Genomic DNA, 25,964 nt, shown 5'->3' on the forward strand with positions numbered 1-25,964 from the left:
TCTAAGTCATTATGGATTTGGAAGGAGAGGAAGAAAGACACTGCTGTTCCTCCCCAACTCCACCTCTTTCTCTTTCATTTACCCAGAGTCAGCTGTACTGACTGTCATAATTCTACCTAGAAGCTCTAAAGGGCATTGAAGATGAAATAATATAGTACTCTTGGGTGCACTTGGCAGCACACTGACCAAAATGTAGGGCTGTTTTGAAGGGCCCATTTCTGTGCTTGAAGTTGTAAAAGATTTCAGAAAACTCAGCTGAGGTCTGAATGCGTTATAACCCCACTCTGCTGTAATACACAGAATTGGGTTATTATGCTAGTAACCATACCAAAAACAATATAAAGTTCACACACTTAACCTCTGCCCAGGAGAAGCTTTATTTTTATTATTTTTAATTTTAAAACTACTTGAGATTCTAAAATCACTGCAAATGTGGTATGAAGAACTTTTGTTTTCCTGGACCTCTGGAGGCAAGTGTCTAGCACGGTGCTCTCATCCCCAACCCAGGTGGACAATGGAGGCTCAAAGGCTTTGTTCTTGGACATGTAAAAAGACGTGTTAGGGAGACCTCAGAAGCAAGTGGAAGAACCTCTAAGGGCAGTTTAAGGGCCAATGAGTGTCTAATTGTCACTGTTACCCTGGTTTGACCTCCAGCCTGTTGTAATATGATTGACATCTATAAATGGTCTCCAACTGAAGTCCTCTGCAATTCACTTCCTCCCAAACCCTGCACTAACTTTAAAGTAGTTAATTTGCCAGCTCAGAAACTTCCAGTGGTTCTCTTTTGCTAAAATCTTATGAGATGAAGCTGCTACGTTACTGGCCCACAAAGCTCTGCATGACAGGGCTCCAAACTTCTCTGGCTCTATGATGGAGGGCATGTAGTGGAGGGAGTTTGTGCTCAGACTCCATGTGTGAGTCTGCCTACCACTGAAACCCGGTTCTACCCCTTACCAGCTGTGTGGCCTTCGGCAAGTCACTAAATCTCTACGTGTCTCAGTTTCCCTATCTGTAAATGGGGATGATAACAGGACCACCCTCACGAAGCTACTGTTAGGACTAAATGAGTTATAGTATGTAAAGCACTGAGAACAGTGTAAGCATTTACATAAGTGTTACCCATTACTATCATATGTTACCCTACTTCCAGCATCCTGTAAGACAAACCACTCGGTTCCCCAAATACCCTCTCTGGGTTCTATCATTGCATAGGCTCTTCCTCTCCATGGACTGCCCAATGCCAATCTCTTGGTTCAGGCCCTACTCATCCTTCAAGGTCCAGCTCAAATCTTATCAACGCCCCCCACCCCCCAATACACACAGCCTCTCCTGCTTCCTGGAAGAAAGGCCTGTGCACACATCTCTTACTGTTTTATGTTATGGTTCCTATAATCATGCCTTAAATAAGAGAGAAAATAAAAGTGCTGTGCATATTATAAAGTGCTACACAAATATGATTCCAGCACTAATGGGATCATTTTATCTCCACTACAGTACTTGGAGCTGCATGAGGGCAGGGATCACATCTGTTACCTTTGTTTCTCCCACAGTGCTTCATACAATATAATATGTGAGTAAAGTTTTTCAATGGAAGAGTGAATGACTAATACTGTAGAATAGTTAATCAGATGGGTTTTCCATGGAAAGGTCACCGAGGGAATGGAGAGCCTGAGGCAAATGTGTTGATGGGGGGGTGGGGAGGGGAGGAAATATTTTCAGACCATGTGCATTTTTCAGGTATGGCAGGCCTGTGCCGGAGGCCATTGTGGGAGACTCTAAGAAGCCAGCTGGTGGGCAAGTCAGGAGGATGTTCAGCATCTTTAAAGGTTTCTTCTGGGGACTTCTTTTTAATTCAAACCAGGGAAGTGTTCCAGGCTTTGCTTCCTACCTTCTGTGTCACACCCTCCCCCCACCCCTCACCTAGTTTTCCTGGTTTCATTCTGTGTCTTGACACAGAAATTAACCTTGTCATGCTCAACCAAAAGAAAATTTACTTAGAAGAACAATGGGGGATCAAAGAACAAAGGAAACTGGGACCAAAGCTTGGAAAAAGACAGGAGTTAGAACTGTAGCGGTTTGGGCATCGGGAACCACAGCGGCTGCCATGCCACAGGAAGAGCTTGGTTACGGGCTGCCACCATAGTTGTGTCTCTTCCATCCTTGAGCACCTGCCAAGTCCAAGCCCAGGAGAGAAAGTCCAACTGGCTGTGGGGGGGTGGGGGGGTCACATGCTCATGCCAGGCTGCAGTTGGGGGAAAGTGGAGGATCTGGCCCTTTTGGCTTCTGTCATAGAGGCAGATACTGTGTCCTATTAGAGGTATACACAGAAAGGCAAACTTGGTAACATGGGGAAAAAAATAGGCAAAAACTGTTGGGAAGAGAAACTAGATGCTGACAGTTAAGTACCAAAAACAACCACCACACCGTATTTCTCATTCTGTATCTTGATTCTCCTTTCCAACCTAGCCCACCTGGATGGATAACTTTTCTGAAAAGCACTATGGTGTTTTGATTCTGCTTCTCTTGCAAGAGGCTGACTTTTCTTTCTTGGTGGCGTGTGCTGTGCCTGAGAGCCAAGGATGCCATTCCCCATGCTACTGGGATGCCCAAGCCCAGGTCCAGGGCCCTGTGCCCATGCTTATTGGCAGAAGCAGTAGAGATCAGACACAGGGTACATGACGGGACTGTGGCCTGGAACTCAGGGCACCAGAAGCAGAGTCACAGTAGAAAGAGAAGGTGAGAAGGAAAGCAAAACAAAGTTAGCCCTGTAGTCATGCCATTCCATCCCTCACCCATATGCACTTAGTGCTGAGGATCCTGAACAGGAGTCAGGAAGGGTCACCTCCATTTTAAGTTCTGTTGACTGGAACTACTGTCTGTAGCAGGGTCTGGTGTGGAAGGAACAAAAAAAAGTGAGGGAGAGTATCATGGAGGAGGCATTTCTGGGAAAGCTCTTCTCATTCACAAAACATGACAGAAGACAGGGAAGATCCCCTTTCTGTCTCCTGCCTTTGTTGCCTGCATATAACAGGTGACACCTGACAGCCATTTGGGGGCTATGAAGGGACAAACCTGGGGACAAGAGACTACTCCCTGAGGAAGAGCAAAAAAAGAACCAGACCAGTTCTTGATGCCTTTGCTGAGTTACTTCATTAATGGACTTTGAAACTTGACAAGTCCTCCAGACTTTCAGGTACATCAGGTACTATATTTCATTACTGTTGAAGATACTAGTTGTGTTAGAAATAATCCTAACCTGATACAGCCTTCTAGCCACTACTTTACACACCAGGCACATTCTAAGATGCCACTGACATCATCTAACCTTGGAGTATGAGCCTACAGAGGGAAATTCTCCCCACACACAAAAGGAGAGGGCTTTCTGCAGCTGTACAGTTAACACATGTCTTGGGCCAGCCCTCCTATTCCTATCCTTTGTCTTTTTTGGACAAGCATCATGTAATTTGGGACCACAGATATTGGGTAATTACCATAGCAATGATTAGAGATTCACTTCAGGAATAAGGAAATATAATTATAGTCTCATTGCAGCTTGTTTCCATGACAACAGGGGCATTTGCAATTGATCAGCAGTTTTCTTCTAAACAGATCCGTGAGTCTCATTCAAATGAAATGCTAAAGAGCAATTAAGTATCCTCATCGAACAAACTAGAGTTGCTGGAAGAGACTGGAGTCAATATATTTTGTGTGGCATCATGGAAGCTCATCCCAGACTTCGGTATTCTATGAAAATATATGGTACCCAATAGGCTATGGAGCCTAATTATTACAACAGAAACAGGACAGTTCAAAAAAATTCAAGGAAGAGGAGGGAATTTTGGGATCTTAAATGCACGCACTCTTAGAACTAGAAATCAAAGATCACTTACTCCAGTCCCTAAGCTTAGTCCTGTGTCTCCATCACATAGGATGAGCAATTGTCTAACCTGCCGGGAGAATTCTGCAAGGACTCCACGAGTTTGCATGCTGTCTGTTCCACTCCTCAGTTGCTCCACCTGGACAAAGATCTTTTTATAAACCTCTCTACTCATCATCTGAATCAACTGAGTTTTGGTCTATGCTCTGGAAATAGAAAACTAGTATCCACATCCTCTTTATATCAGTAATAACATTACCCTGCATTTGTAAAGTGCTATTTTATAGCAGGTAGTGTAATGTCACATGCATTTTTTTGGTCCTCATAATAAGTGGGGAAAGAGCGTGGAGAGAGCATATCCATTTAACAGATGAAGGGCCTGGCTTGGGTCAGATCACACAGCTCACGAGTGAAAGCAACTGCATGCACAAGAGACTCTGGCTCCTGATCTGTTGCTCTCCCACACAGTGTATCATCAACCTTCATCCCCTCTAAACTTACTCAGTCCAGCTCCATTAGTTTTCCTGCTTAGTCCCTAAATTTCATTGAGTGGTTTTGTACATCTTTTCTAGTCCCAATTCAATCAGCACATCGCAGGTTCCTATGGGTAGAGGATAAATGATCAAGTAGTCTAAGTCTTTTCTGACTTGACCTTCTGAAAAGCAGGAAGGCCAAGTGATCCAAGGTACAACATGGGTAATCAGGGAGCCTGAACTCTACTGTCATTTCACTGGTGACATGTCTCACTATGCTGTCACCATGTACAGTGATACTCTGTACCATGGTGGGAAACTGAAGGATGAATCAGCTAAACGTTGACTTGTACAGTGGGAAGAGTCGGTATGGCAAAAAAGAGCAGTATTTGTACATTTAGTAAATGAATAATTTGAATGCCTGCTATGGCCCAGGCACAATTCTAAAGCCTGGAAATACAATGGGTACCCTACAGGCCTACCTTTGTGGGAAGGTAAAGGAAACTGAGAACAATGGCAGGGAGGCCTGATCTAGGCTAAGGGGGTCAGAGTAAGCTTATTCCCTGAGGAAGGCACATTTGTGCAGAAAAGTGAAGGATAAAGAGGAATTAGCGTGCTTATAAGAGTGCGTGCTTACACCCTCAAGCAAGTGGAGATAGGGTGGGGTTGTTCAAGAGGAAAGGATTACCACATGCAAAATCAGCTGACTGGAATTCTAATCACATCTCTAACATGAACAGCACTGTACTGTGATCTCTTTAAGCCTCAGTGTCCCCATTTCTAAAGTGAAGGTATTGGATCAGGACTAAAAAATTACCTTAGATTTTAACACCGTGTGCGTGTGCGTGTGCGTGTGTGTGTGTGTCTACTGAATAAGGGTATCATATAAGTAGAGAGTAGGATTGATATCTCCTTTTGTGTGTATGTGTGAGCAGGGCTGCATGGGGTCAACCATAGACAATTTTTTCTTCTCTTTATAGTCCAGAGGTCTTTTTTAAAAAAACATCTATCATCCCATGAATTCATACAAACAGATTCCAGCAGCTCAGGCTCCTCTCCACTGGCTCTAACAAAGTGTGCTTCTCTGGGTGGAGCAGGCTGGCACCTGAATCCAAGTATCTTTCTCTTTCACTTCCTTTTTCTGATCATTTTCCCCTCACATGTTTCTAGGAGCTATCTTGGTTCTTAGGGTGCTTAATATGCTCAACATACATACATGAATTCTCCTGGCAAGAATCTTGTCCAACAGGACCTACAGCATTCTGGGTAATATTATAGACCCTTCCAGTTTTGTCATAGTAACATCTGTGGGGCATTTCCTTTTGATAGTGCCCAAATCCCTTGATGTCTATAATAACACTTTTCTTATAGATTCACATGTATGTGGCCAAATAACAACTCTATGTTTCCTAAAAGGCACAGGCAACTATTTTTAAACAGGCAGTCTCAGACATAACCTGTATTTTTTCTCTCATGTCCTCTCTCCCTTCAAGCTGAACACCTCCCTCAATGCAGGGGCTCAACACCCTCAAGCAAATGTGTGCAGCTGCTTCTCCTTCCAAGCCAGCCTGCTCTAGCCTGCAGTGATGTCCTACTTCATAATTATCCCTTTCTGTTCCGCTCCAAATTTCTACCTCCTATTTTAGGGATTTAGGAGAGGAGAATAAGCCCTGAATCTCTCCTGCCTATACAAACTTATCACCTCAGCCAGGTAGGACTTCAACAATGCCACATTCACTACTTTAAAAAAATACATTTACTGAGATATAATTCACATACCCTAAAATTTCATTCATTCAAAGGGTACATTTCAATGATTTTTAGTATATTCAAAGAATTGGGCTACTATCATCACCACCTAAGTTTAGTTTTTATCATCCCAAAAAGAAACCATGCTCATTAACAGTCACCTGCCACCCTACCCCATGCCTGGCAACCACAAATCTTTCTGTCTCAATGAATTTGCCTATTTGAGACATTCATATAAATATAATCATACACTAGGTGGTATTTTCTAACTTCCTTCTTTCACTTAGCATAGTGTTTTCAAAGTTTATCCATGTCATACCATGTATCAGTATTTCAAATATTCCATTGCATGGATATATAACACATTGTATTGATCCATCCTTTTTTTTCAAAGTAGGCTCCACACCCAACATGGTACTTGAACTCACAACCCCAAGATCAAAAGTCACGTACTCTACTGACTAAGCCAGACAGGCACCCCTATCCATTCATTTTTTGATGGACTTTTGGACTGTTTCAACGTTTTGACTACTATGAATAATGCTGTTATGAACATTTGTGTACAGGTTTTTGTGCAGACATGTGTTTTCATTTCTCTTGGGTTATATACCTGGGATTGGAACTGCTGGGTCATATAGTAACTCTATGATTAACATTTTGATGAACCATTAAACTATGGCTATACCATTTTACATTACCATCAACTCTGTATTAGGGTCTAAATTTCTCTACGTTCTCACCAACACATGTTATTGTCTTTATTTATTTATTTATTTATTTATTTATTTATTTATTTATAGCCTTCCTAATGGTTGTGAAGTTCTATGTTATTGTGGTTTTGATTTGCATTTCCCTGATAACTAATGATGTTAAGCAAGTATGTTTTCATAATGAACCTTGTAATATTTTCTTTGGAGACATGTCTATTCAAGTAATTTATCCATTAAAAATTTTTTTGGTCATCTTATTACTGAGTTATAAGAGTTCTTTACCTATTCTGAATATAACTCCCTTATCAGATGTATGGTTTGCAAATGTTTTCTTCCATTCTGTGAATTGTCTTTTCATTTTCTTCATGGTATTGTTTGTAATGCAAAAGTTAATTTTGATGAAGTCCAATTTACCAATTTTTTCTTTTGTCACCTGTGCTTTTGGCACCTAAGAAATTATTATCTAACCATGAAGGTATATTCCTTTGTTTTTATCTAAGAATTTGACAGTTTTTTAAAAATTTTTATTTATTTTTTTAATGTTTATTCATCTTTGAGAGAGACAGACAGAGCATGAGTGGGGCAGGAGCAGAGAGAGAGAGGGAGACACAGAATCCAAAGCAGGCTCCAGGCTCTGAGCTGTCAGTACAGAGCCCGATGTGGGGCTTGAACCCACGAACCGTGAGGTCATGACCTGAGCCGAAGTCGGAAGCTCAACCGACTGAGCCACCCAGGCGCCCCAAGAATTTTACAGTTTTAACTTTTACATTTAGGTCTGTAATCCATTTTGAATTGGCTTGTGAATGGTGTAAGAAGGGAGTCCAGGGTGACTGGGTGGCATCTGACTTCAGCTCAGGTCATGATCTTGCAATTAGTGGGTTCGAGCCCTGCATCGAGCTCTGTGCCCACAGCTTGGAGCCTGGAGCCTGCTTCAGATTCTGTGTCTCACTCTCTCTCTGCCCCTCCCCCACTCACTCTCTATCTCTCAAAAATGAATAAACATTTAAAAAAATTTAAAAAAAAAGAAAAGAGTCCAAATTCATTCTTTGGCATATTGTTATTCAACTGTCCCAGCACCATTTGTAGAAAAAGACTATTCTTTACCCATTGAATTGCTTGGCACACATAGTGACAATCAGTTGACTACAAATGTGAGGGTTTATATTTGTACTCTCATTTAAATTCCATTAATCTACATCTATCCTTATGCCAGTACCACACTATTTAGGTTACTGTAGCTTTGTAGTAAATTTTTTTTGAATTTTTAAATTTTATTTAAATCTAAGTTACCATATAGTGCAATAATGATTTCAGGAGTAGAATTTAGTGATTCATCATTTACATATAACACCCAGTGCTCATCCCAACAAGTGCCCTCCTTCATGCCCATCATCCATTTAGCCCATCCTCCACCCACCTCCCCTCCAGCAACCTCAGTTTGTTCTCTGTATTAAAGAGTCTCTTATGGTTTGTCTCCCTCTATGTTTTTATCTTATTTTTCCTTCCCTTCCCCTATGTTCATCTGTTGTGTTTCTTAAATTCCACATGAGTGAAATCATGTGATATTTGTCTTTCTCTGACTTATCCTGCTTATTAGCATAACGCACTCTAGTTCCATCCATGTTGTTGCAAGTGGCAAAGTTTCATTCTTTTCGATCGCCAAGTAATATTCCAGTGTGTATACACACACACACACACACACACACACACACACACACACACACACACCATATCTTCTTTATCCGCTCATCAGTCGATGGATATTTGGGGTGCTTTATAGTAAGTTTTAAACTCGAGAAATGTGAGCCCTCCAAGACTATTTTGCTTATTCTGGATCCCTTGCATTCCCATATGAATTTTAGGACCTGCTTGCCAATTTCTGCAAAAAAAAGTCAGCTGGGAATTTGACAGGAATTGTACTGAATCTGTAGATCAATTCGGGGGCTATTGACATCTTAACAATATTAAGTTTTCCAACCAATGAATGGTGATACCTTTCCATCTATTTAGATCTTTTTAAATTCTTTCAATGGTATGTTATCCTTTTTTCAGTGTACAAGTCTTTTGTTTATTTTTTATTTTATTTTTAATGTTTATTTATTCTTGAGAGAAAGAGAGAGAGAATGAGGGAGGGTAGGGTGGGGGGGGGGAGACAGAGGATCCAAAGCAGGCTCTGCACTGTCAGCACAGAGCCTGGTGCAGGGATCGAACTCACGAACCGTGAGATCATGACCTGAGCTGAAGTCAGACATTTGACCAAGTGAGCCACCCAGGTGTCCCTATTTATTTATTTATTTATTTATTTATTTTATTTTATTTTATTTTTTAAGTTTATTTCCTTTATAGTAATCTCTACACCCAGTGTGGGGTTCAAACTCATAACCCTGAGATCAAGAGTTGCATGCTCTTCTGACTGAGCTAGCCAGGCACCCTTGTATTTCTTTTATTAAATTTATTCCTAAGTATTTTATTTCTTTTGATGCTATTGTAAATGGAATTGTTTTCCTAGTTTCAGATTGTTCATTGCCAGCATACTGAGATACAAAAACTTCAATCTTATATCCCGCAGCCTTGTTTAATTTTGTGGATTCCTTGGGCTTTTTTATATATAAGATCATGGCATCTGCAAATAGTTTTGCTTCTTCCTTTCCAAGATCAATACCTTTTATTTATTTTTCTTGCCTAATTGCCCTAGCTATAATTTATAGTACAGTATTAAAAGCATATCCTTGTCTTGTTCCTGATCTTAATGGGAAACACAACCATTCTTTCACCATTGAGAATGGTATGAGTTGTGATATTTTTGGAGATGTCCTTCCTCAAGTTAAAGAAGTTCCCTTTTAGTTCTAGTTTTAAGAGTTTTTATCATAGTGTGTTGGATTTTGTCAAATGTTTTTTCTGCATCTATTGAGATGATCATGTGGTCTTTGTCCTTAATTTTATTAATATGGTATATTATATTGATTGATTTTGTATGATTAACTAACCTTGCACTTTTGGGATAAATCCTGCTTGATTATGGTGTATTATCCTTTTTGTATGCTGTTGGATTCAGTATTTTGTTGTTGAGGATTTTTATTTCTATATTCATAAGGGAAATTGGTCTGTAGTTTTCTTTTTTGTGATGGTTATGCCAGCTGTGGTATTAGGGTAACACTGGCCACATACAGTGACTTGGAAAGTTCCCTCCTATTCTATTTGCCACATTCATTCTTGCATGTAAGTCTGCTCATGCCATTCCAGATCTGAAAGGTTTATGCCTTGCCCATCAGCCATTCTGTGTCCTGCCCATCATCTGGAGCCAGTCCAAGGCCTCCTCATGCCTGAACCCTTTTTTGACTGCTATAGTCCCAGAGCGAGCCCGCCCTCATGGAAGCTCCTTTGGTTCTCAATGTGCCTACAGCTGGCACTTACTATAAGGAGCTGTAGCTGAGATAATATAGTAAGTGCTGGGTGTGAGGTAGAAACTGGAAGCAGGACAAGTGGGGAGGAATCCTAGGAGCAGCAGAGCCTCAGTAAGGCAGCAAAGGCAGGAAGACACCTGAGCCCGGTGACCCAGGACTAGTAGAATTCAGGGCCATGTGACTCGCTCCCTGGTAAGGCTACAGCTTCTTCAGAGTTAGAATGGGTGGTTAAGAATGCCCTCTTTCCTGCTTAATTACTGGCTCAGCAACTTACCAGCAAGTCACTCTCCAGCCTTAGTTTTCTTCCCTTTGAAGTGGGGATAGTGTGAGGAACAAGACAAGAATGTCCATGCTCACCACTTTTATTCCACATAGTACTGAAAGTCCCAGCCAGAGCAATTAGGCAAGAAAAAGAAAGAAAAGGCATTCAAATTAGAAAAGAAGAAGTAAAACTGTCACTATTTGTGGACAGGACTTTATATATGGAAAACCCTAAAGATTTCACCAAAAAACTGTTAGAACAAATAAATGAATTCAGTAAAGTTGCAGGATACAAAATCAATACACCAAAATCTGTTGCATCTTTATATACTAACAATGAACTATCAAAAAGAGAATTAAGAAAACAATCCCATTTACAATTGCATTAAAAACATAGCCAGGAATAAGTTTAACCAAGGGGGTGAAAGACCTGTACACTGAAAATTGTAACATATTGATAAAAGAAACTGAAGAAGACACAAATGGAAAGATATTCTGTGCTCACTAATTGAAAGGACTGTTAAAATGTTGTTAAAATGTCTATGGGGCGCCTGGGTGGCGCAGTCGGTTAAGCGTCCGACTTCAGCCAGGTCACGATCTCGCGGTCCGTGAGTTCGAGCTCCGCGTCAGGCTCTGGGCTGATGGCTCGGAGCCTGGAGCCTGTTTCCAATTCTGTGTCTCCCTCTCTCTCTGCCCCTCCCCCGTTCATGCTCTGTCTCTCTCTGTCCCAAAAATAAATAAAAAACGTTGAAAAAAAAAAAATGTCTATACTACCCAAACCTACAGATTCAATGCAATGCTTATCAAAATTCCAACGGCATTTTTCACAGAAATAGAACAAACATTCCTAAAAGTTGTATGGAGCCACAAAAGAGACTGAAGAGCCAAAGCAATCCTGAGAAACAAGAACAAAATTGGAGGTAACACAAACCCTGATTTCAAACTACACTATAAAGCTACAGTAATCAAAACATGGAATGTTTTGGAATATATGGAACCAGCATAAAAAAGAGACATAGTGACCAATAGTACAGAATATAAAGCCCAGAAATAAACACCTACATAAATGGTCACTTAATTTATAACAAATGAGGCAAGAATATACAGTAGGGGAAGGACAGTTTCTTCAATAAATGGTGCAGGGAAAACTGGACAGCCATGTGCAATGGCTGAAATAAGACCACTATCTTACACCATGTACAAAAATAATTTAAAATGGATTCAACACTTGAGTGGAAGACCTGAAACCATAAAACTAGAAGAAAACATTGGCAATAAGCTCGCTGACATCAGTCTTGGTGATTATTTTTTAGATCTGACTCCAAAGGCAAGGGCAACAAAAGCAAAAATAAACAAGCAGGACTATATCAAACTAAAAAGCTTCTGCACAGCAAAGGAAACCATCAAAAATACGAAAAGCCATCCTCCTAATTGGGAGAAGATATTTGCAAATCATATATCTGAAAAAGGGTTAATATCCAAAATATATAAAGAATTCATACAACCCAATAACAAAAAACACTCTGATGAAAAAATGGGAAGAGGATCAGAACATTTTTCCAAAAAAGACATAAAGATGGCCATGAGGCACATTAAAAAATGCTCACCAACACTAATCAGGGAAATGCAAATGAAAACCACAATGAGGTATCACCTCACACATGTTACAATGGCCATCACCAAAAAGACAAGAAAAAACAAGTGTTGGCAGGGATTTAGAGGCAAGGGACCCTTGTGCACTGTTGGCCAAAATATAAATTGGTGTAGCCACTATGGAAAACAGTATGGAGGTTCCTGAAAAATTTAAAAATAGAACTACCATGTAACCTAGCAATTCCACTACTGGCATTTATCTGAAGAAAACAAAAACACTAATTTGAAAACATATATGCACCCCTTGTTCACTGCTACATTATTTACACAAGGCAAGATATGGAAACAACCTAAGTGTCCACCAATGGATGAATAAAGAAGATGTTACACACACACACACACATACACACACACACACACACGCTGGAATACCACTCAGTCATAAAAAAGAATGAAATCTTGCCATTTGTGATATATGGATAAACCTTGAGGACATTATGCTAAGTCAGACAGAGAAAGGCAAATACTGTATGATCCCACTTACAAGTGGAATCTAAAAACTAAAACAAGTGAACATGTAAAACAAAACTAATAAATACAGAAATAGACTGATGGTTGCCAGAGGGGAGGAGGTTGAACAGTTGGTGAAATGGGTGAAGGGGGTCAAGAGATACAAATTTCCAGTTATAAAATAAATCATGGCAATGTAATACACAGCATGGTGACTACAGTTAATAATACTATCATTTTTACTGTATATATTGTTCTATATATTGTATCGTATATATTATTTATATCATATATTTGATCTTAAAATCTTAAAACTCTTTAAAGTTCTCATCACAAGAAAAAATTTTTTTATACCTTTGTATGGTGACAGATGGTAACCAGACTTATTTTGCAGTATATATAAATACTGAATCATTATGTTGTACATCTGAAACTAATATGATATATGTCAATTATATCTCAATTTTTGAAAATAAGAAATGGGGATAATAATGTCAACCTCGGAGTGTGTGAACATTATATGAGTTCAACTATGCAAAACCACATTGCATTAAGTTCAATAAGTGGTAGCTTTAATATATGCCATTGGATATTCTCTGTGAAAAAAAGGTTTGTGGTTAAAGGAGTCTTGGAAATGTTCCATAATACATCCCCCTTCTCAGAAATTCCCAGGGCACATTAGCATAGTAAAAGCTCTGAAAAGTCCTATGTAAAGGATCCTATTTGTTTTGGCCCAGAATTTCCCCAACTTATTTTTTTTTCTTTTTTTGCCAAGCTGACCCTCTCCCCCTTTTTAAATTTAACACATTTTGGGAAACACAATTTTAGTTGCATTTAATTAATAAAGGAAGTCACATTAAATTGTTAAAAACTGAACTTGTTTTACTATTTTGCTTTCCCCACAGGCATGTATAATTTAAAAGCAGTAGCCTAGGAGAAATAAAGGCTTCTAACCTAGAGAAAGAACAGTATGCGTTAAAAGCCCAAAGGAAATGAGAAATTTCAGGCAGAAGGAGCAGATCAATAATGAGCTATTTTTGGCCATGGAGACATTTCTAGAATTACAGATTCTTGGAGTTTGACAGCATGTTAAAGTTCAACTCCTTTAAATTCCCACCCAGTGCAGAATTTCCCCTTCATCAGTCCAAACTCCTTCTGGCACATACCCAGCCTCCCCAGTTTTAGGCAGCCCTAGTATTTAGGAAATTCTCCCTCACACTGGGCTGAAATCTGCCTCCTTGGAACCTCCACCCAAGACCATGCTAACAGAATTTTGAGTTTTGTGTTTTAGTGAGAGCTGGAGATAGCAAATAAAATGCACAGAAATTCTGTGAATCATTACACAATCTAAAGTAACGTGATTATTGAGCAGTAAACTGAAAATAAAAATTATAGGAAATATATTATACTTCCATTAAAAAAAAGAAGTGTTGGAAACAACATCTTTAATTTTCTCCATCTGTAAATAGGGCAAATATTCAGAAATTCAGCTATACTGTAAGCAATGAATGTAGTATTTACTTTGCGGGTGGAATTATTTTGCAACTGTCAATTTTTGAGAAGAAAAGGGGAATGTGTATTTTAAATAATTCCTGTTTTCTTGTCTTTTTAATTTAAAAAATAGTTAAAGAGACATTTTTAAAAATTCTTCATCCAAAGCTTCTCTCTCCCGATTCCTTTATTATAAAAACAAGTGCTAAATAATTAAAATATAGTGTATGTCTCATAAATATTGGTTTATTAACAAAAACCAATAATAAGAACAGGTGGCATTACCTTTATTTTATAGAAGTGCAGGTGTCTGAATCAATATGAAATTCCAAGGCTTTGTATAACTTAAAATCTAAGGAAAACTCCAAGGGGTAGACGGAATAGAACTTAAATGGGGAGAGAACCACCAGGATCCAGGCTCTTCTAAGTGTCTAAAATCATTCAGTAAGAAATCAGGGACTTGGCAAAACCATAAAAAAGGACAGCCTGTGTTTTCACAGAACAGTCCTTCTAAAGGAGAACCTTCTAGACTCAACCTCATTTTGCATTAAACTACTAGTTGGTCACATTTTAGTATCTGTTACCACATTCTGATACTGTGAGGCAGAAACAGTTCACATTCCAATTTTCCACTGTAGAAACTGAAGTAAAATCAAAACATTTATACTGAACAATACTCAAGCATATCTTAGTACATAATGACATCCCAACCACTGGATGGGCTTAGTGCTACCTGTGTTCTCCTTCCAGTGAAATAATTTCCTATAGTTAAATTTGATAGTATTCTTACTAAAGATAATGGAAGACAAATAACAGGCCTGTTGAGGAAGAGAGTCAATATCAGTTAGGACCCAGTAATGCTGTCACCGAGCACTGCAAAGCTTTATGTGCCACTGCTTGCCTAAGGATTCTGCATGTAAGTTGTGCTCAACTGGAGTGTCTATTAGAATTTACTTACTGACATACATCACACAGGATGTTTTCGTTCTTGTCCTTGAATTACAGTAAAAATATCACAGATTACCTCATCTATTCCTTCCACATGTATTATGGCAAGTTGTGCCGTGCCAGGCATTCATAGGAAACAGTTTTTGAGTACCTAATACGAGGCTGAATAAAACCCGGTCCCTGACTTCATGGAACTGGCAGTCAAATGAGACAGACAAGCAAATCAACAATTTCCATAGAAAGTGACAAGTTCTTTGCTGGAGCCAGGTGCGTGATGCTAGGGGAATGCCGGCAAGGGCAAACAAATCAGATCAGGGAGTGGGAAAAGGCTTCTCAGAGGAGCTGACTTCTAAGCTGTCAGTAGCAGAGTTTAATCATCTCTGACTCTAACTTCAATTCCCAGCACTCAGGTGAGAAACTACTTCCTGACCCTGCTTTTCTGAGTTCTTGACACAGTCATGGTCAGATTTAGTACCTGTGCTCTAAGAAGCAAAGGGGGGTGAGGGCGGGGAAGAAGAAGAAGGAGGGAGAGAAAGAGAAAGGGGAGGGGCAAGGAGAGGTGGGGGAAAGATGTAGAGAGAAACATAGAAAACAAAGAGCAGAAGCCAAAGCTCTATGACTTACAGACTCCAGAAGTCGCTAGAGATTGCCAGAGGTAGAAAGGGTGACCACTTTGTGCCTGAGCAGTCTATGTTCTCAACATGGATGTACAATCTAATCTGTAACCACCCTGTCTCTTCGTCTAGCAACAGGGCATGGGAATGCAGTCTCCTCCTATCCAGATTAGCTTACTGAGCCAAACCAGCGGGGTGCTGCCTCTATCACCAGTGAAGGCAGCAAAATGAAGGCACAGATCCCTGTGCTTTCCCAGAAAATGAGGCCAGACTCGTTGCCAATTCCCCATGGTGACATCTCCACACAGAATGCACAAAGTACCCCAAGCCTTCCATCTTCCCAGAGATGCAACACATCTGTGACTCCACCCTTGCCTCCTTTGGGATCCCATTCCCCACCCTGGAACTCTGCTAAAATCTGGGGGAGAAAAAGTATGAATTATTACCTTAGATTGTCTTCCAGGGTCTCCTCATCTGAAGAGAAGGTCCCATTGCTGACACTCTGGGGAGAGTGACTCTTACTCCCTGCTGACGCCTCCTGGGACAACAAAGTGTCTTTCTTTTTCCTTTTACCAAACAACTTCTTAAAAGGCTGGAATTTACCTCCTTTCTTCTTGTCTGTGGATTACAAGATGAACACACACTGCAGTTTGACAGGGCTGCACTTCTGAGCCTGAGAGCAAATTACAACTGAGCTGCCTCTGGCCAAGGGAGAAGGGGCAAAGGGCAGCCATCAGAGTGAATGAGCGACCAAGCCCTGTGCCAGGAATGACATGGCCAGCCCCAGTCCGGGCACAGTCAGGCAGAGGCAAGCCAAGGGCACAGTAAGTCTCCTGTCACCGGGCTCCCAAGAAGCACCTGGGATGACACAGAGGGGTTCCGAGGCTCACAGTGGCCTCAGAGCACCCCTTTGCACATGCCACACAACAGTGGTGCCTGCTCTCTTTAATAGGCAGATGGCCAGGGGCTCCTGGGAGGCTCAGTGGGTTAAGCATCTAACTCTTGATCAGGTGGTGATCTCATGGCCATGAGATCAAGCTCCAAGTCAGGCTCCACACTGAGCAAGGAGCCTGCTTGGGATTCTCTCTCTCTCTCTCTCTCTCTCTCTCTCTCTCTCTGCCCCTCCCCACTCGTTCTAAAAATTAAAAAATAAAAAATAATTAAAAACAAAAAACAAGCAGGTGGCCAGTGCCCTTCTCCACAGAAGCAGCTGAGAACACATGTTAAGTCAGACGGATGCTCAAAAAATTTCATACACCTTTATATATATAACTTTCTATTTATGTGTGTGTATCTACACACACACACACACACATTCTCCACTGAGAATCACCCTGTTTTAGCCTTTGTTAGAGACAGAAAATAACTGCTAACTCTTGGCATCAGCTTTGCCCCAATTCCCTCCATCCCTATATATTTCCAATTTATTTCTCCCGTCTCCTCTCAGAATCTACTATGAAGAGCCCCAAAGGAGTTGCTATGAACATCTTTCCATATATTACTTCATTCAGTCAGGACCCAGGCTCAGTGCCAGCATTACTGACAGATATTTTAGGTAATACCTTTCAAGTTCTGCTCCTTCAATTACAAATTCATCCATTATCACTCCACTCCCACCTCAGGAAAAAAAGTGTGTATCACCCATACCAGAAGAAGCATCTTCTCAGATCCTTCCTTTTCTTTAAGAAGCTTAAAGAGCCACTTACTCAGGGTCAGACAATCTTTTTTTAAGTTACTTAACCCTTTTTATGCATCACTGCTTTAAGAACTTTCTAAATATTAATTCAGCTAATCCTCACAATGACACTATGAGGTAGATATTATTAACATCCCCATTTTATAGGTGAGGAGTCTGAGGCACAGAGAGATGAAATAACTTGTCAACATCATGGGAAATATATCTTAAGTTGGAGTCAGGAGCTCTGAGGGAAAAGAAAATACAAAAGCTCACAATGTGTATTAAGAAATACCTGCACAAAACACACAGGTATGAGTCCCCATCTGAATATTAGAGCCCCCAGACCTCTTCGGGCCATAGTCTACAGAGAAATCTGGGCAAAAAACGAGGTTAAAGATGTGCAAGGTAAGGTAACCATCTCATTTCCTCTGGTGATCTTCAGTTCTGATCTTTCTGAAAGAAAGTCTGAAGTGAGGAAAAAGTGGCTTAAACCACTTTGCCTTAAGCTGTAAGACACTGAGATAGAATAGTTACCAATCACAAAAGGACAACAGTCTGGGATCCTTAATATAGGTGCAAATGCCTTCAAACTTCAGTGGTCCCTGAAATAACAATATCACGTTTAAAAGGAAAGGAGACTTGTTATATCAGATGACTCCCTACATAAGGCTTTGCGGTAAGCTTATAGTCCTCAAAAAGGAATTTAGTTTTTTTCACTGTGTATTATTTAAAAGACAAGAAAGTGTGTATAATATAATTGAGATCATAACGCTTAAAAATGGTAAAAACAAACAGAACAAACTGGAGGGTTTGATTTCAGAATGTTTGTATGTTTTCAGTGGTTATCAATTCAGGAGTATGAGCCAGAGATTTTCATGACACCTGCTTCTGGCTCCCATCAATGGATACTTTTAAAACATTATAGGGGTGCCTGGGTGGCTCAGTCAGTTGAGCGTTCGACTTCGGCTCAGGTCATGATCTCGTGGTTTGTGGGTTTGAGTCCCGTGTCCAGCTCAGTGCTGACAGCTCAGAGCCTGAAGCCTGCTTCAGATTCTGTCTCCCTCTCTTTCTCCCCCTCCCCTGCTTGAACTCTGTCTCTATCTCTCAAAAATGAATAAACATTAAAAAAAAATTTTAAACATTATAATCAGTAGCAATTTTTGAAGACCACCAAAGAACATCAAGCAAATGTTAAAAGAGATGACCTTATATGAGTCAATTAAGAAATGTAAATTTAAAAAATTCTGAAAGATGCTACAGGTATCATTATATAACTGGACTGATAAAATAAATGAATGTTTTCTCTACGACTGTCCAAAGCTCAAAATATGTAAATGACACCTAATTTCTAGATTTGGCAGCATTATTATAAATGGTCAAGTAGTAATTTGTGCTATATTCCACTTATTTCTGAGATGAAACTCTTCCTTTTTCCTTGTATACTGACTGCCTTTTTCCCACTACAGAAATATCTAACCCCTAGTTCTCTAATCAGAAATATGCTAGGGGTGCCTGGCTAGCACCCCCAGGGGTGGCTTAGTCAGTTAAGCTTCCAACTCTTGATTTCAGCTTAGGTCATGATCTCTCCCAGCACTGGGCTCTGCACTGGGTGTGTAGCCTGCTTAAGATTCTCTCTCTCCCTTTCCCTCTGCTCCTCCCCTGCTCACGTTCTCTCTCTCTCTCTCAAAAAAGAAAGAAAGAAAGAAAGAAAGAAAGAAAGAAAGAAAGAAAGAAAGAAAGAAAGAAAAGGAAAAAATATTCTAAAACACCATAGCAAATTCTAAAAGTATCAGTTATTACACCATTACCCCCAGTCTGGACCCACAAATCTAGCTTTTAAACTAAATAGAGAACATCAGGTTATGTCAGAATTTATGGACAGGGGAAAAAAATCATCACTTGCTCTAAAGTCAAGGTAGGTTTGGTGGTGTTTAGCTGAGCTGGAACCAAATTAACCACAATGGAAGACAAATTAAATTACAGTTTCTTAGAATAACAACAGGTTAGTTGTGTATTTAACTAATGGGTGTATTTAACTAACTAGTTGTGTATTTAATTAATTGCTCTATACCAGCCAAAAAGGATTATATGGTCCTTTGTATTGCTTCATGCCCGAATGGTGGCAGCCACCATATAAAATTGGTCTGCACTGGTCATATTGTTGGGGAAGATAGGAAGTGAAATGAATCTGGAAGGAGCTGAATACAAAGTCAAGGACAGGACAAAGAAAGCCTTGGGGAGGACACCAGGATACGGAAACCTTAGCTGGGAGAACCTGGTGGACTTCTTGCAAGCACAGAATGGCCTCCTTTAGGCGATCTGTCTGTAGAGCTGGCCCCATTTGAGGACTGCTTGTGAACCAGGCACTCTGGCACTCTGTACTGCACATTATATGGGCATTCACTTGGCATGAGTACACACATATTATCCTGAAAGATGTGTCAAAGTCCAAATGTCAATGCACTTCTCAAGAGTTACTCAGGAAAAGCTGTTTTGGCAATGCCTTAGTTATTATCACGAAGGTAAGAGAACAGTAAAACCTACTTGAACTATCCATCCAACAACCAGTCCTTCTTACAACAGGAAAAAGAGACCGTAAGTCCTAAGAACACCAATCTCTCTTTGGAAGAGGAATCAGAACACAGAAGCTCACAAGTATGCTCCAAAGTCTTAGTGTTTGGTCACATCTCAGTTATAAAAAATAAATTGCCTCCTCATTTCCAAACTACATCTCCTGTCATAAATATCTTTACATCTGAAATAAAATTTAAATATTTGTTTTTATGGTTATTTTACTATTGATTGGGGCAATTAATTAATTTTCCAGAATTAATTTTATGAAAAGATTCAGGAATGACATTTAGATCCACCCTCTATTCAGATAGCAAACCATAACTAAGCAACATTAATAGGAAATGAAGTTTTATAAATCAGAGAGGCAGTTAGACTTACTTGGTTCCCCACCTGACTCTCAAAGTCTGGTATAAGATCTCTCACATGAATAAAGCAAGTAGCTAAATTTTATGAAACATTTGCAATTCTATTGCACAACAACCATTATGAAAACCTGAGCATATGTCTATAAATACCCACTAAATAAACTATTTTATGATCAGTTTATGATTTGGGGGTTGCACTGTCTCCACAGACTCAACTGGATTAAGTGTGTGGTCATTACCAGCAGCTATTTTCTTCACAGATAACACCAACTCTTCCTGTGACTATTTTTGTACCGATGGGGGTCTAAAAGATCAAAGCAATTTTAACGATGTAGCAAAACAGAACACTTCTGCAATGCTAATGTGAAGTATTCCAAAATACAACTGCCATACTTTAGAAGTATATATAGTTCAGCAAAGTATTCTCCAACATTAGCATATTTAAGACAGCATTTTAGAATTTTATAACATAAATTTACTTTTGTTGGGGGGTTAGGACAGTGGGAGAAGAAGGGAAAGAGAAGGAAGAAATGTTCTTCCCACTAAACTTGTTTTATTACTGGTTACAGCTCTAGTTAGGGGTTAAATGTGTGGGCCCCAGAGACAAGAGTATTTGGCTCGAATCCTGACCCCATTTCTTACTAGCTATGAAACATCTGCTTACCAGCCTCTCTGGAAATTTACCATTTTAAGTTCTAAGACTGAATTTATAGTAGAAAAGGCAGTGGGTGCCATATTTTCTTAATATTTCTGCAATTTTCTGTTGCAATTTTTCACATGAAAGAACCTATATATGCATATAGACTGCTTCAGGAATGACAGTAATTTTTCATTCTTTAAGTACTGAACTGAATTAATTTATTTTCATCATCTAATAATTACTTTAGGGATTTTTTTCATTTAAAAGAGTGCACATTATCCATTATTTCATAGATATAATTACATGCCATTTGATGGCTGCAGCATCATAATTGCTAGTTTATATAGAAGCTTCTAAAAATTAAAAATCCCTAGGCAAGTCAAGCAAATCTGATTCATTTTCCATTTGTCATAAGGATGCAAATCTTATATTTTCATTTCTAAACCTAAAATAATGAAAGCATACAATTTATCTGCATTGGATTTATATGATACACTTCCCGAGGAGAAAAAGAATTAAAAAAAATTTTTTTAGAGGGAGAGAGTGCACAAACAGGGGAGAGGGGCACAGGGAGAGAGAGACAGAATCTCAAGTAGGCACCACGCTTAGCATGGGGGCTCAATTCTACAACCCTGGAATCATGACCTGAGCCGAAATCAAGAGTTGGACACTCAACAGACTGAGCTACTCAGGCACCCCCAGAATTTTTTTTTTATCATACTCCATTTTAAGCATCATAAATGTCTTGGTCTGGGGTTTCTCAGAATGTGCTCTATGGTTGGTGCCAGCTTCTTGTTCAAAGACCACTACATTTGAGAATGCAGGTAAAATAAAGTTAAATATGTTTCTTTACTGTGAAGCTTTTCAGAGTCTTTAATATGCTGATATCATTATTGCTTTCCAAAAGAGCAGAGAATATGCAGTGCTTCCCAAAGCTGACTTTCTGGTCTCTGTCATGACAAGTGCTCCTCTGAACATACCCTGGGAATCACTTGTCTTCATTATTTCTTTCAAAAATATTTTAATTTACTTTTACGTAATCTCTACATGTGGGACCTTGAACTTACAACCGGAGATCAAGAGTCACATGCTCTACTGACTGAGCCAGCCAGGTGCCCCTCTTTCAAAAATCTTTTATTTTCTTTAGGTACCATATATTTGATACACAAACCTCCCCTACACTCCAGAGTACACTGCTCAGTAAACTCAAGTGAGTTGACTGAAACATTCTGGTTAAATAAACCTAATGTTTTAGGTAAAGTTCTGATTTCAAGCATGTAGGCAAATAGTGTACATTAGGACACAGTACGCAGCAACTGTCTGAATCCTATAATTTTACTAATTTAAGGGGAATTTCACAAAATTTTTCTTAGCTCTGGAACATGAGGATGCTTTTGAGAAGAAACTATTCTGTTAAAAAAGATGACCAGAAGTACAGTGATACACAAGCACTTGGTGGCTATCACATTTTTACCAGATCCAGTAATCCCAACACATTTCAACTAAGACTAAGGAGTCGGTGGCATGTCAGGCAGGAGTGCTCTCCAGTGCCACATCATGAGAAGACTGAGGACTAAGATTCTACTTCCAGAGAGGAGGGAAGGTTATCATGCTGGCTGTCAAGTCAGGAGGGAAGAAGGAAGAGTTGTCTCCTTTTCTGGGGAAACACAGAGAGAGGCAGACATTTGCTGTTATGCCGATTCAGAATATGAAGAGACAGGATCAATAATACTTTTAGAAGAGGGCAGGGGTGCCTGGAACAAAGGTGAGAGGCCCAGGGATGGTAGTGACTGTGGCTTTTTCAAGTCAGGGGTCACAGGCAGAGAAGGCAGTGACCAGCCTGTATCAGGAAGTATCAGGTCCTGGACACTTAGGTGGATGGGCTATGGCATATGTTGTGGAACTCTGAGCCAGGACTAAAGTTTGGAATTTTTGTTTCCTCAGCAAGAAATGTCATCTTCTTCCTTCTCAACATGATGAAATTCTATTCATCCTTCAAGACCTACATCCTTGAAGCTTTTCCCAAGTCACCAAGCCCAGTGATAATTGACCACAGCTTCCTCTGGCTTCTGTGTGCTTTCCTCATACATCTTTTGAGCCACACCATATATTACAAGTTGAACTGTGTCCCCTCAAAATTCATATGTTAAAGTCCTAAACCCCAAGTGCCTCAGAATATGTATTTGGAGACAGAGTCTTTTTTTAAAATGTTTATTTTTGAGAGAGAGAGAGAGAGAGAGAGAGAGAGAGAGAGAGAGAGAGAGAGAACACAAGCAGGGGAGGAGTAGTGAAAGAAGAATACACAGAATCTAAAGCAGGCTCCAGGCTCCAACTTGTCAGCACAGAGCCTGATGCAGGGCTCGAACTCACAAACTGTGAGATCATGACCTGAGCCAAAGTCAGATACTTAACCAACTGAGCCACCCAGATGCCCCAGAGACAGAGTACCTTTAAAGAGGTAATTAAGGTAAAAAGAGGTCATTAGGTGGGCTCTAATCCAATATGACTGGGGTCCTTATAAAGAGAGATCAGGACACAGAAACATATAGAGGGAAGGCCATGTGAGGACACAAGGTGAAGACGGCCATTTACAAGCCAAGGAAAGAAGCCTAAACAAACAGCAATGACACCTTGATCTTAGACTGCTAGCCCCCAGAATCAAGAAAATAAACTGTAGTTTAAGTCACCCATTCTGTAGCACTTGGCTATGCAGCCCTAGCAAACACCACGTTGTATGATATTAAAGTAGTCACTGGGGATCTTCTGTGACTCTGCTTTCACGCCTTCACACATGGACTTCTTCTATCTGGAACACCTTTCTGCCTTTGCCTAGAGAACTCCTAACTGTTCCTTCAAACACATTCCAGGCGTTATGTTCCCCGGAAAGACGTCCTTGAACACTCCAGCCAGAAAGAAGTCCTCTGTTCTCCATTTGTGCATGTACAGACATCTACTCTAACAACACAGCATGCTTTAGCTCTTAGACTGCAAGTTCCCTGGGTATGGGGAACTACACCTTGTTTATTCTTCATCTATAGCACCCATCGTCATGCCTGACACAAAGCACTCAATAATACACTCTACTGTTCCCTATCCCCTTAGGGGCAGATGTGTTTTAGAAATCAGAATTTTTCAGGGGCGCCTGGGTGGCTTGGTCGGTTAAGCGTCCGACTTTGGCTCAGGTCATGATCTCACGGTCCGTGAGTTCGAGCCCCACGTCGGGCTCTGTGCTGACTGCTCAGAGCCTGGAGCCTGTTTCAGATTCTGTGTCTCCCTCTCTCTCTGCCCCTCTCCTGTTCATGCTCTGTCTCTCTCTGTCTCAAAAATAAATAAAAACGTTAAAAAAAATTAAAAAAAAAAGACATCAGAATTTTTCAGATTGTATAAAGGTACATTTAGACCCCAGTGGGGTCTGTGACAGCATTTTATAACCAAATGCAGTATTTCTGGAAAACATCTATAGTCACCTTGTTTTGTTAATAAACAAATCTATGCCAAACTTCCAAAGAACTTTTGAGATTTTGAGAATACAGATAAAGGATGGTGATCTCTTTATGTAGTACAGTCAGTCCTGTAATCACACTTTTTTGGCAATGCATATGTGTTCCAATGACTGATCTATGCTATCTCCTCACCCAGAAACACTAGGTGAATAGAGAATATCGTGCCCAGTTGAAGTGAGGTGTGTAGCAAAATGCATACTCACATACACCTCAAATATCTACCAGTTACCCCAGATCGCCACCAGTGTTGGGAGATACACTCATACACATGTGGTATTTCAGCTTTCTGTCCAGTTTTGTATAACCTCCCTTCCTCTACCTCACAATAGCTCACAAGCTGCAGTCCTTCCAATGCACCAGTCCACAGGCAAACTTCAGATCTTTCCCAAGGTAAAGTGCCATATTTATTGTGGTGTTTATATATTTCATTACCATTAACACGTACAACATTTTATTATTTTTATTAGGTTCCTATTCTTTTAAAATATGTCACTGATAAATCTTTTTTGTATTGTGTTAATATCCCATTTTTCCCATTAGACTTGGTTTTGGTTTTATGATTTTGCATAGCATGTTGATTTTCTGCAATGTTTTTGGCACATTACAGCACACTGACTGTAAATACTAAAACAAAACCTACTGAACTATTTCTGTACTTAATCCAGGTCTAGGCAAGGATCTATCAGTTAAAATGACAATGACAATCCCAGGTTACTGGGACCTGCTATTTCTCAAAACTACATCATTTTTAATTTTTCTGTTTTTCCCATTGGTCTATCTCAGAACTCCCTTTTACACATCTTACAACAATTCACAAGCAAAACCAAATAATATTTAGAAATAGTAACAGAGGCAGATATGATTTCTAATGTGAAGTTTCGGTGTCTGGCCACATTTCTCCCACATGCTAGAAGATGTGTGGGTGCTGGTTCTTTTCACTGCCAAATGTTTCCACTTGAGTTTCAGAAGGTATTGTGAGTAAAAAAAATCAGACTGACTTTGAGTAGAAAATATTGGCAGGGGGAGCTTCCTGCTAGATTACCCTGCATATTTAGTGCAGTAGGACAAAAGCTTTTTAGGGACATCTGAGGCTATCTTGATCAGGGTTTAAGCAGTGAAACAGAACCAGTAGGAGATAGAGGCAGAAGTACACATGCACACGCGTGCGCACGTGTGTGTGTAAGAGATACTAAAGGATTAACTGCAAGGAATTGGCTTCCACCAGGTGGTGGCTGGCTAAGTCAGTCTGAAATCCACAGGGCAGGTCCTCAGGAAGGGCAGACTGGAGCTCATGAGCACAGACTGAAGCTGCTTTTCACAGATGGAATTTCTTCTCTCACGGAAACCCCAGCCCTATTTTTAAGGCCTTACAATTTATTGATTCAGGCCCACATAGATTATCTTGAATAATTTCCCTTACTTAAAGTCAATGAATTATGGACTTTCATTACATCTACAAAATACCATCAGAGCAACAGTTCAATTAAACATTATTTATGTTTGATTAAATAACTGGGGACTACAGCCTAGTCAAGCTGACACATCAAAATGATCATCAGACTCCATCCTTTGTC

General features: G+C 40.0%; 1 protein-coding gene across 11 annotated transcripts in view; it reads right to left on the reverse strand.

The window, feature by feature from the left end:
- The window catches only part of CRACD (capping protein inhibiting regulator of actin dynamics), a 139,690-nt gene that overhangs the window by 45,467 nt on the left and 68,259 nt on the right, over window positions 1–25,964 (reverse strand). For 9 of the 11 annotated variants that reach the window (XR_006201945.1, XM_042936328.1, XM_042936326.1 and 6 more), the window contains one exon: window positions 16,077–16,248. The exons of 1 other annotated variant lie outside the window; for it this stretch is intronic. Coding sequence is in view for 7 of the 10 variants with exons in the window: in XM_042936328.1 (XP_042792262.1) it covers window positions 16,077–16,248 (172 nt within the window). In the remaining 3 variants the exon portion in view is untranslated. Of the gene's footprint in view, window positions 1–16,076; window positions 16,249–25,964 lie in introns of those variants that run through there. One more of the 11 variants, XM_042936334.1, reaches the window with a different exon arrangement.

Source organism: Panthera leo, chromosome B1 (genome assembly GCF_018350215.1).
Source record: "Panthera leo isolate Ple1 chromosome B1, P.leo_Ple1_pat1.1, whole genome shotgun sequence".
Taxonomy (NCBI): Eukaryota; Metazoa; Chordata; class Mammalia; order Carnivora; family Felidae; genus Panthera; species Panthera leo.